The sequence below is a fragment of the Synchiropus splendidus genome, chromosome 16 (assembly GCF_027744825.2).
Source record: "Synchiropus splendidus isolate RoL2022-P1 chromosome 16, RoL_Sspl_1.0, whole genome shotgun sequence".
NCBI lineage: Eukaryota > Metazoa > Chordata > Actinopteri > Syngnathiformes > Callionymidae > Synchiropus > Synchiropus splendidus.
Window position 1 is genome coordinate 6,906,741 of NC_071349.1, and position 12,755 is coordinate 6,919,495.

Consider the following 12,755-nt stretch of genomic DNA (forward strand, 5'->3'; position numbering starts at 1 on the left):
GTTCCCAGGCCAGACCGGAGACATAATCTCTCCAGCGAGTCCTGGGTCTTCCCCAGGATCTCCTCCCGGTAGGACATGCCCGGAACACCTCCCCAGGGAGGCGTCCAGGGGGCATCCGGATCAGATGCCCGAGCCACCTCAGCTGGTTGCTCTCAATGTGGAGGGCCTAGCCCAAAAGAACGACATGGGCCGTCCCTCCTGTGGACCCACAGAGGGAGTCATAGGGGTCGGGTGCAAAGAAGACTAGGTGGCAGTCGAGGGCGGGGGAGCCTGGTTCGTGTGGACATTCTCTGGCTTTTGGAACATGAATGAAACCATCATTTCTAAAACAAGAGCGCCATCTAGTGGCTACTGAAAATTGGGTCACTGTTTCATGATACCTCAGCTACCCATCACTCATGCTAAGCTACTCTACAGATATGACAAATTTGATTGCACAAAAAAATATATTAGTTAAAAACACGAACACTGAGCACTTAGGATATACTGTACATATTGTGCCTGCAGATTGACAGTTGTTTTATTAACATGATGGGACCAAAACTAGTCAGCAAATGGCGTCAGAAGTGGGCTCATCTGCAAACAGCAACCTCATTCAGAAACAGTAGCGTAGAGTTGAGAGGTTTAATGTTCTTTGAAAGACTTACATCCACCAAAAAACACTGTCCTGTCTTCCGCCACATGGTTGTTACTATGGGAAATATCTATATATATATATGCCATGAATTTGACAGATTTCTGTGCGCACCACCTAAACATCATCTTGTGATTTTGCCCATCTGTTGACGTGTGGATGCATACATGTGAGGAGGGGACTGTTTGTTGCACAGCAGATGGTCTGGTGGTGAGCTGGTCACCTTGTCTGTGTCCTTGATGGTTGTGAGGCACAAACTTCCAAAGAGAGAAACACTGGCTACTCATGTCTCTTCGACAAATACGCATGTTAAACCGCAGTGTGAACTTTCACAAGCGTGTGTGTTTGGGTGATCGATCACCTGGACATTGGGAGAGACAGAGACTGATTGATATTGGCCCCTCTTCTCTCAGAAAGAGCAAACGTTGGGGTATCAGACCTGACTCCAGCCATCACTCTCTGTCTCTGGCTAAGTCGTTGAGCAAATAAGCACCAATCTGCCTTTTCACACACAAACCACACGCACACGCTTTGTTTTCCTTCTTTGTGTCTGTGAGCTTGATTTGAATTCAAGAAGGCAGTTGTGGCAGAATATCAGCCAGACCCCCTGAGTGAATTCTAAACGGCTTTCTTTCAAGTCTAGTCTTGTTTTTGTGTCAGACATTCATAGAGGAAGTCATCAGGATGCGGCCAACAGCTAGAGGTCAATATTTCTTTCTTTGCATCAGTCGGAATTAAGGAAGGAAAAGCTTTTAGCAGAGATTCAAAATGGAGAGGAGAAAAGGAAAAAGGGTGGTCAGTCAGGGTCAGCAGCACACAGCCAGAACATTAGGATCTGAAGTGTCCCAGGAGGAGGAGGAGGAACAGTAGCAGCGCAATATATCTCCACAGTCCCATGAAAGATCATGTGTCTTAACACATCGTTGTCCATTTTTCCCCCAGTGAAAGTTGGTCTCAACCAGTTCTCTTCATGAGTTTTATGAACACAGTTCGTTCAAGTCCCATAGGCCATAGCTCTCAGTCAGAGAAGCATGAAGTGACCACTCCCGGTTGGAAGGAAGTCTCCCCCAAGTGGAGGAATTTAAGTGTCTCAGGGTCTTGTTCACAAAAGGGGAGTGAGTGAGACAATTGGACCGATGTCTGCTGTAATGTATTCCCTTACCCAAGGAGAGAGCTGAGCCAGAAGGCAAGGCTCTTCCAACCCTCACCTATGGCACCAAGAGTTGAGCAGTGACCAAAAAGGCGACCAAATCCACAGCTTTCTTCCACATTGAAAGGACCCAGATGAGGAAGCTTGCGCATCTGGTAAGGATGCCCCCCACGTCTGCCTGGGTAGGTGTGTTGGGCACGTCCTTCTGGGAGGAGGATACATCATCCACCCAGGACACATTGGAGCCATTATATCTCCCAACACCTTGGACTACTTCCAGAGGAGCTGAAAGTCATATATTTCCTGTGGCATGTGGCAGAAAATATATGCAGTGGTTGGTGCTCATCTGGCTTCAGTGTCTCTCTGATGGAGGCCTGAATGTGGATCCTTTTAGGCCCAGTCCAGCAGACAGCAGCAGGCTTTTGAAAAGTCAAGCCAGTGAGCCACATGCGCTCTCTTTTTTCTTCCTACAGAATACAGCGACTTGGGATCTTTACATCTCCATTGTCTGCTGTGCTTCTATACATTTATTTTTAAGTGACTTAAAGAGAAAATCCAACCAGCTAACCAGCATGACTACAGCGAGACCAGCAGCTGAGGTGGCAAGTGATCTTGTGGGTGAACACTGCACTGTGACACTGAAGCCTGAACCTCAGGCTTGTATGTGGAGGGCTGTAGCTGAAGGAGCCTGCTCCAGTAGAGACCCCGTCCACCCCTCTCATCCAGAACTGTGGTACAAAGGAGGATTAGTCTTTGATAGTTGTGCTGATAGGGCATTGCTGAGGGATTTAATGATCCAATTAACTGCCACGCTGCCTTGCCAAAGGTAGCGCTTGCGAGGCAGAAGAGCCCGCTGATTAAAATACGAAAAGAAGGTTCAAAGCCGAGGAAACAAAGCAGCCGCTGTGAGGAAAGCAAAAATGATTCACTGAACCACCCGCCGTGGAGTTCCCAGATTGGAGTTATTAGCTTCCACGCTAGCACTCGGTAAATTGAAGACGGAGATCAAATGGTTTTCACGGAGGTCCTGTTTCGGTCACTGTCTTGCTCAAGGACAGCATGATCTGCTACGGTGTCCGACCTGTGAATTTCTGATTGGCAGCTGACGCCTCTATTGAAATCTGTTGGGGGAACCTCAGCACATGCCCCCTGAAGTAGCACTTCTTTTGGAGGACTTCAGAGGTTTGTTGACAATTGGCTTCTGCTCAGGTTTATTCCACCTCAAGACCATTCCAGTTTAATGCAGTTTAATGGTTCTCGACCACAATCCGTTCCAGACGGCCGTTCAAGATGCGAATAGTTCGAAATCTGAATCGATTTTTCCCATTACAATGAATGGAAAAAGAAATAATGCGTTCCAAGCCTTAAAATAGTCTTTTGTAGGAGTGAATGTAGAGTGTAGCTGCAGGTGCGCTGTTCCTCTATGTGTGTGGCCACTGCATGTGGGAGGGGTTGCTGAGTGAGTGACGTCTCTCCAGAAGTGAAGAGGTGCCCGGTGCGTGTCCAGCTCTGAATGTGCGCTTCTGTGCAGTTTGGCTGTGACAAAGTCATAAACCAAGTCACGCTCTGTCCCAGACTCGCCTCATCCCTGTCCCAGCTCCAGCCCACAACAGGACATCAAACCCTGGAGTGAGCGCTCCAGCCTCGGAGGTGTGGAGAGCACCTCCCCTGTGACACTCTACCATGGTCCAGTGCGGAGACAGGAAAGGTTTTTTTAACCTCAATATGAAGAAGAAATAGTCAGTAAATGTAGCTAACAGGACACGTCTGCATACAGAGGCTGGGTTGTACACAATAACAAAGCGCGCCTTGGGCCAACTGATCGGTCTGCGCACGTTATGTTTTTTCCGGATTTTTTCAGACGTTCGAAAACCAAGGTACCACTGTATGTCTTGAATATTCACACTGCTGCCATGAACCTCCCCTGGGTGGCTCTCCAGCTAATGTAGCTGTGACAGATGGAATTTAGTCAAAGAGTTTCAGTAATAATAAACAAAGCTAAAAAAAAAAAAAAAGTGAGCAATGACACACATCCACCCTATAGCATTTCTCTTTTACTCCTCAAGGGTTGCTCCAAAACCAGCTCAGTGGATGGCAGGAACTGGATACCACTGTTTACAGCATGTTTCTAGGTCAAGTCAATGAATTTGGGGAAGTGAAGTTGAACCTCTCACTCTAGGGATGTGACAGTCTCCAGATCTTCCATCCATCCCGGGGCCTTGTCCCATTATCCCGACACAACTGACTTGGGTGGCGTCATGGCGCCATGTTGACAAGGTGTGAGTCCAGAGGGAACAATACGCCACAAACATCAGTGTGCCTGGAGGGTGCCATCTACTGGTGACCTGAGAGTCTTTGTTGCTGTACTGTAATGTCGGGACAACACAGTCCTACGCAGGGGATTACAGGAGCGGCACAAAGAGTCTAGGTAGAATCTCCCTCTGTCCTCCAACAGAATCTCACCAGGAAGACACGCCACAATCGCTTTATCAGTGAATCCAAATTAAACAAATCTCACCACAGCTTGCGTCTGTCCTCCAGCGCTGCGTTCATTAATTCGACGTCTAAAAATATCAAACCCCTCCAAGACTTAATTAACCCGTCGACTTCAGTTGGTGGTGCCTGTCTTTGCTGGGGAGATGAATGACTTTGAGCGTTTGGGCAGCTACCTGTGTCCATTTGGTTTAGTGTGCTGTGCTTGCCTGACACTGTCCGGAGCGTTGGGAGGTGTTTCCATGGAGCTCCAGATGTGCTCAGCTGGTTTTTCCTTGCGCTGCACCCCTTGTCTCTGTGAGTTATTATGACTGTAGTTATCTGTAAAGTGAAGTGCCCTCACGTTTCCTCATTATAAACTCATGAAGCGGTGATTCCCACGTTATTACATGCTGTGTTTCGTCTTCCCTGAGGCAACCTGGGAACCATGTTCTTGTGTGGGTTTCCTCCTAGCACTCTGGTGTCGTACCACAGTCTCAAAACATCAGCGGTTTACTGATGAATCTAAATGGTTGGAGGTAAGCGTGTGAATGGGATCATGTCTGTCGATGAACTGTAGACCAATCCAAGGTGTCTCCCACCTTCATCTTGGTACAGCCAGGGCAGCTCCTTCAACAGGACGAATGTAGCATTTAAGGATGTTTTTGATGGATTAAGCAGCATGCACTCAAGCACCATATTCTCCAAGGCGTCAAATGGTGACACTCTTCAAGTGACTTTTGACGCGGAGGGCAGCCCTCAGCATTGCATGTTGAGGTTTTGGCTTTCAATTGTTCCGCCTTCTGCAGCATTTTCTGACACCATGGTTTAGGGCCAACCATGGGATGGCGCTCCTTTCACACACCATTATTTGGAATCAACATAGACGTCAATGGATGAATGAATGCATGCAAGTGTTTTTGCAGTTGAAGGTAAAGTGCCATAATTTGGTAAGATACTAACCTTCCTCAGGTGAGGGGGCAACATCATCAGTCTGTTCCAGTCAAGTGACCAGAGAGCTGAGCAAAATGGCACATATTTCATCGTTTCTGCTCTTAGTTATCCCCTCAGGTTTCTTCCCATGGAGCTTAGTCATTATAGAGAGGCTCATGGAGAGCTGCTGTTCTGAATGAACTGGCTCAGGTATCTGGTCTCAATGCTCTTTCAGTGAGGCGTTCCAAACACATCTACTGTAGCTGAGAAGATAAGACAAGATAAGACTTTATTCATCTCACAAATGAGAAATCCACTGTCACAGGAGCTCTTAGAACACACAGTGGGGGGCAAACGGTTTGAAAAGGTGCAGAAACAAGGAAGTAGTTAGTGGAAATATGCAATATTTTAGCACAACGTGGGGTGGTATGTAGATTTTTCACAGTATCAGATGAGGTGTATATGGTGATGCTTGCTGGTTCCAGGTTGCCAGCAGGTCCAGGGGTCATTGCGCATGAAGTTAACTTGGTAGATCCAGGGTACGTGGGAGAGATTGTTTTTGTTGACTTCAATATTTCCTGAACGGAATTTCTGCTGAGAGAGACGTCTGGAATGCTGTTTGGGATGAACTGGTAGGTAGGCCCCGTTTTTTCATCGTCAGCGTTTGAGGAAAAGCTTTATATCTGTACTTAATTTCAAATTCCAAAATGAGAAAAAGGTGATAAGGCCCATTTATGCATCATACTGTATGCACCTGTGCGTTCTTTGCGATGGTATTGCTGTTCACCAATCTATCCACCAGAGGCAACAGCCCCAACAACAAACCCCAAAACAAACAATGGCAACTGTGGAAGAAGTGTTCATTATGCACCTCTTGCAAAAAAGAAGAAATGGAGGCAGTGTTGCAGGAGGCGGTGGTCGGAAAGCAGTCATGTATAATGGGCCGAGTGACTGTGCTCAGTCAGAAATCATTGAAAACTATTGAGAAGAATGGGTTGGCCTGCAGCTGTTGAATTACAGCGGCGTACGAGCCCAAAATCCAGGACTCTGTGGATAAATTCAGAACCAATCGGAGAGAAAAATCTCTGATGCAATTGAAAGCAGTTCAATAGTAGCTCTTTTTTCCTCGCCCTGCTCGCTCCACCACAGCTCAGTGTTGTCGTAAGAGTCAGCTCGGGGACATGTTGTTGCTGATCCAGCCAGCAAATGTAAGTGACGCATGGACGCGGCATTGAGGAAGCCTTCAACTCCGAATTTAATGATTCCAGACAATGTCATATTTTATGAATAAAGTCAGTGACCGTGTAAACACAGCTGAAGCTTCTGATCCTCCGCCGTCCAGTCAGATAAACCCATGCCAGGAAGCAAAAGGATAATGCCACAGGAATTTAGAAAAATCACTTTTTGGCGAGCGCTGTTGCTCGAGCGTTTGTAGCACATGACGCTGACTCAGCTGCTGCTGGAAAGTGTTTGAACATTCTTGTCGTGGTCGGCTGAAGAGAGAGGGAGAGAGAGTTTGGAGAAGAAATGGAGGTAGTCTCCGTAATGAGCTCCGTCGTTGTCACGCCGCTACATGAGTGGGTGTTAACACAGCAGAGTTTAATAAGCAACACAAATATAGACTGAAGTTATTGACTTTCTCGCCGACGTTCCGCTACAAAACGCTCCCTGGGTAGAACTGCTACTTCTCTGTCACTCAAGTTTATTGTGCTTTTTTTTTTTTTTAATTGTTCACAGAACCGTTGCGTAAAATGGTGTCAAGCAAAAACCTTTTTCCGTTCTCAGAAATACTGTCCCACTGCTCTAGTCAGGCCACAGGAGCCAGGGTCGAAACTGAAACTTCCCTCGAGCCAGTCACGCCCTTTAGCTCCTCTAAAAACACTGTGTATGACCCTGCACCTCACCAGGGAGGCCACCTTCTAACTAGATACTAGCTCAAGCATAGTCCTGGTTCTACTCTGAGTCTTTCCCAGATGACCTATCTTTAAAGGAGCGTGCACATATCCTGCAGAGGTGTCATACCGTCTTTGGATCTCACACACAAGCGCCACCTACTGGGGCTCATCCCAGAGTCAGTGTCAAATGCAAACCATTGTCTCAGTTATGGAGGATCTGACCCTCGTCCCTCCTGCTTCATACTCCGGTTCCACCAGCCCCGACGGACGCTACCGCTCCACATTATATATTAAAGCCACCATGGAGAAAATCTGTCACACCCTGGGTCTGTTCATTAAAAATCTATGAAAAGAACTGACTACAAAGGGGCAGCCTTGTGGGAATATGACTCTTGGTCGGAGCCACATGGCCCTCATGGGTCTGGTGAGCCGTATTCCTGGACTTCATAAGGAACACACCCGGACTGGTTGGGAATGCTTGCTCATCGATTGGAAAGCACACCGGAATTTTTTTTTTTTTTCCGGAAGAGTTGAAGGGATGACTCTTTCTTCAAGAGGGAAAAGCTCCTGCAGCAAGTAGGAGCATCTCACGAGATTGATCACAGGATCCGGCAGCGTACTGGCGAATATGAAGTTTCCTATTAATGAGGGATTACGACAGTGTGACCTTCCAAGGTTTTAATCTCTCATTTCCTGGTGAAGCAGCAACATATCATTGGAGGAAACTGCTGCTGCACAAAAGCAAAATATAGCACCGCCTGCTTGTTTCCAAAACGGAGCCGTCTTTGCAAAACTACTTATTTTGCCAGTAATTTTCCCGAACCAAAATCATAGCTGATTTTAAGCCGAGCTTTTTAGCCGCCTGTATAACTGCCAACGGAGGCTGAAAATGCAAAGCAGCTGCCGAAGCGCTGTGAAGGCTGTAATGTGTTGTGACTTATCACGGTGTCACGGTGTTGTGCATTTCAATGGATGGGAAGTAACGGTGCCAGAGGTAGGAGTTCGACTCGAGTGTCCATCACGCAGCACCGAATGTGGTGCTATTCATACCCTGCCTGTTTTCCAAAAGACTCCTTCACACATCCCAGATTCCCTCGAATACTCCCACTGAGCGTGGAGTGGATTAACTGGTGAGAAACCAAATGAAAGACGTGACAGTTGAACAGGTGTGTTAGCCATTCATGCTTAAATTGCGAGGATGCATTTGGTTTTTCCTCTCCTTTTATTTGCAATATGGATTGGATGTGAAGTATCTCTGCATCTGAACAACGAAGGAGCTTGGATTCCAGAGTGAGAACATTGATCCAAGGCCCCACTGTGAAACACTGATGACATCATTCACCAACCACAATGACATCAGACCCAACCACAAAGAAAGAATATGAATAAAAAATGAACAAATAACATGTTAATATGGAATTCACATCCTGCAAACATTTGAGGTTGGCTGTGCTGGATGCTGCTTTAGGGCCGTCACTGATCACACTGGTGCACGAGACACGTGGCAGCTGGGATGATAACAACAACAACAAACATGGAGGAATCCCTGAACAAAAGCAAACAAAAGCATCTGTTTGCTTTTGTTCAGGGATGTTTTTCGCGACACAGTGGCCAGGGTTTCCACTACTCTGAATGGACTTGAAATTCTTATAAAATTGAAATTATTATACAAATATTTTCAAGACATTAAAAGAGCTTTAGTTTAAATAAGGTGATATAAAAACTTGAATACAGCCACCATCCTGATTTATTGTGCTGTTGTCAAACTGATGCAAAATAAACAATATTTTGTTGTTTAAATGGATGTATGGCTCCATCATTTGATTCAGTAATATACCAAATTAAAAAATTCAAAAATGTGGCTTCCTGTGGCAAATATCCTAGTTTAGATATTTTGAAAAGCAACATATTAAACAGATACTAAATTTAAAAACGTTTTTAAAATTCTGCTGGTGAAACATAGAAATAGATTGGAGTTTTTCAGCTCCCTAAGTTTAGTTTGTCAGCCATATGACCCTTCAAATTGTTACTGTTTCAACATTTTTTCACAAATAATTATTATCCTTGCTGTAACAGATGCATTCCTTTCCTGTAAATATAATTGTGTCTTGTCATAGTGACTGAAAGACAAGTCTCTGTAGCGTCTTCTCACTTGAAACATGTCATGGATTTAATCAAACAATCTGAATTAGATGGAGTTGTATTTGATGCTGTGACTCTTCCACACTCTTCCACGTCCACAGGTGCCGCAGGACGAGTGGGGTGGTTACCCCGGAGACGGGAAAGATGACGAAATCCCCTGCCGTCGGATGCGCAGCAGCAGTTACGTCAAAGCCATGGGAGACGAGGAGAGTGGCGAGTCGGACTCCAGCCCCAAGACGTCCCCTCAGAAGAGGGTGCGGCCGGATGCCCTGGTCAAGGCCATCATCCGGCCGCGAGACCTGCTGGACTCTCAGAGGTAGAACATCAGCCTCATTCATTTTTGTCCTCTTCCACTGTCATTCTTTTCTTTGAAACTCTAGTTTGGTGAACCATTTCTCTCGCTGTGTTTAATGGCATTGCTGACGGTCCGCCCTTCTTTGTTTTGGCTCTCAAAACAGTACAATAAAGGTTTATTGGAGGAGTTGAATGTGAGACAAGAACAAGTGAATCTAACTGACACATCAACACTCATCATTTTATGTTGTTGCTATTACTCAGAGATTTAGTATGATTGAGCATAATGATTGACAAGGTGACTTTCGAGTGTAGCTTTGGTTTCTAACCTCAAATGAATCTGTTTGGGCTCCGGCATCTCTTGGCTCAGAAGCAGCGCTAGAAAATAGATTTTGTGTGGGGGTTTAGCTCTCGACTTGAAGTAGCCGATCTGTCATTTTATGCTCAGGGAAATGGCTGGAGACCCTCTCAGAGATAAGGTGCAGTGTTCAGTCATCCAGCTGGAGTGTCACAGTCAAAGATTTCCACCAGCCGCCTTGCTCACTGAGCACATGCGAATTGAAAGGAGTGTTATCTTCACAACGGCTTGGAACATACGGATTTTAAAAGTGTGTGATGCACTGGGAGTCATCTGGAACATGGAGGTGCTAGAGCCAGCAGTATGTGTTAAGATGTGAGGACCGAAAAAATGCAGTCATACATGAAGCTTTTGGAATAGTAGCCGGCAAACAGTGAGTTGACTTGTCAACTAGGACTAGTTGGAGTGCTAACTGAAGTCTCAGCTATAGGGTGTATTGAGTAATACAGTCAGTTGTTGTAAATATGTCGACTAGTTCAAATGAGTCTGTTTGCTTTTTTTATGGAATTTGACATGTTCCTATCATTTTTAACCTTCAACTGCCATATATTGAAAATGTAGCTTGACAATAGCACTAATTCGTAACACAATTTAACAATTCTACTGCCGTAACTGGTGACTGCTGAAATTCCTTCTTATGTATATCTGATGAGTTAAGACAGGTTACGTTTGCTTGCACGCAATATTTCTACATTAAAATGGACTGGTGGTTATGGATCACTTGTCCTTGAGATGGACACATCTTCAACTTTGTAGCTACCATCCATGGCATCGTACATTGACCTTGGAAAGTGGACTTTTGCGTCCTGCATTGACGACAAAGGCAGCCTTCCACAAAGCATGTGGACACATATGCATGACAGTGGAGTAAAAACGCGTTCCTTCGCGTAGCATTAGCATGTGAAGTCCTGATAGGTTGTTCTCTCGCGTGTAGTTTTGAAAACTATTAAAGCCCTGTTACTAAAATAAAAACACTCCTGTGACCCATGTTACAAGTCTCATGACGCACTGCAACAATGGAAGCTCTTAAGACACCTAGAAAGCAAAATTATATTCTACATTATCTTAAAATTCTTGAAGTGTTTGGTCTAGTATCGTTGTGTCCTTGAGCAAGACATTGTTCCTGATAGTTCACCTGAAGTGTTGGAGTGTACTTCAACCAGCGTTTGATGAAATATAAGCAAAGTTAGCAACCACATTATGCACATCTGAAGAAGGCTGTCACAGTTTTTAATAGGCTTTTAGATAGGATTTTGAAACCGGGCGTCCAAAGCCCCGCCCCCAGGACATAACCCCGCCTCCAGCCCATTCCCCCCGAACACACACATCAATGACTGACTTAACAACTTGCTTTGTATAAAACAAGCTGTAAACATCTATTTGTACAAAAATAACTTTTTATGAAAACAAACATCTGAGTAAAATAATAAAACAGAGATGAACTCATTCTTGCCCTTAATGCAAGCTAAACATCCACAGTTTCTTTTCTATATTTATGCAAGCTAAGCATACAGTTGTATCAGCTGCTTTCTAAACTTTCACACTCATTTAAACAAAATATAAATGAAGACTTGCCGCTAGATTAAATAAATCAAACCATGTGAATTTTGATCACCATTAACCTATATATTTTGCTTTCATTTGGCAAGCGCTGTGCGCCGTGCAGCGAACTGCAACGCTCCCGAGAGCCACCAGCTGCACAGCACTCGCTTTCATGCCGCGAGTGTGGCGACTGCGAGATTACAAATACATAAACAAGTATGGCGGCCAAGCTATGGCTGCAAAATGGTCGAGAATCTGTGAATTTCGATCATATTTGGCAAAATTACCAGGCGGAAACATTTCTCTCTTTCCATGGAAACCAATGTGAGGACACTACGAGTAGGACATTATATAGGCGATAATGATCGGACAGCTGAGAAAAACTGGGCGTCCATTTTTTCGCCCAGACGCCCTCCTTGCAAAAAGCCTGGTTAACCTTTTGGGGAGGCATTGGGCTCAACGCAAGAATAATGTTCTTCTCAGGAAATATGCGGCGGATAATCACAAGAGGAAGTTTTCATATTACTGCAGTGTGTTGTTCAGGTTTGTGTGGAATAGAATGCTTTTGTTTTCGTAACTCGGCAACAGAAAAAAAGCTCATAAGCGGATTACATGATGAGACAAGCTTGAGACAATGTCACTGGGAAAAAAGCTACAAGCAGCTCGGTTACGGAGATACACAAGGCGAATTAATGTGATCACAGCAGTCACGTCGCCGTACGGTTGCACAGAGAAATGCATCGCTGTCGATGATAGAAGAGCCGGGCCAGGATTTCAGCCTGCTTCAGTTAGTGAGGAAACAGCAGCTAGGTATCTCAGTCTGTCACATCCATCAACAACTGATGCTTCCACTCATTTTGCTATTTCAAAATTCTCTGTTTTTCTATCCATTATGGTCTTAACCTCCCTGTTGCTGTGCTTCAAATAGCAAATTACCAAAATGCCTGTGTCACATTTATCATTTCTGGCCGGCCATTCCAGCTCCTCTGAATAAGCCCCTCTTCCTCTTTGTTTTCAGGATGATGTGAAAACAGTAATTACTGAGTGGAGTTACAATTCTATTTTAATAGACTGAGAAATTCCACACGAGCTTTTTTGCGTTGTTGTTCGCACCCACTTTGTACTGAATGTTCGACAATGTAGTGCAGTGGGTGCCGAAGCTGAGCTAGGCAGCTAGTGTGAGCAATGTTTGATTCTGTTTTGAGAACATTACGATTCTAAAATGTTTAATATTCATTTGAACACAAGTAAAGAGATGCAACATTTAACAATGCTGCAGCAGACAGGAAGAGGACAGGGATGGTGTCTCTTGTCAGCCATAGGTGATTTTTAAAA

General features: G+C 45.0%; 1 protein-coding gene across 7 annotated transcripts in view; it reads left to right on the forward strand.

Annotated features, from left to right (window-relative positions):
- Window positions 1-12,755, forward strand: part of dlgap2a (discs, large (Drosophila) homolog-associated protein 2a) — a 160,601-nt gene that overhangs the window by 108,828 nt on the left and 39,018 nt on the right. For all 7 annotated transcript variants that reach the window (XM_053844318.1, XM_053844319.1, XM_053844321.1 and 4 more), the window contains one exon: window positions 9,328-9,542. In XM_053844318.1, coding sequence (XP_053700293.1) covers window positions 9,328-9,542 — 215 coding nt within the window. The remainder of the gene's footprint in view (window positions 1-9,327; window positions 9,543-12,755) is intronic.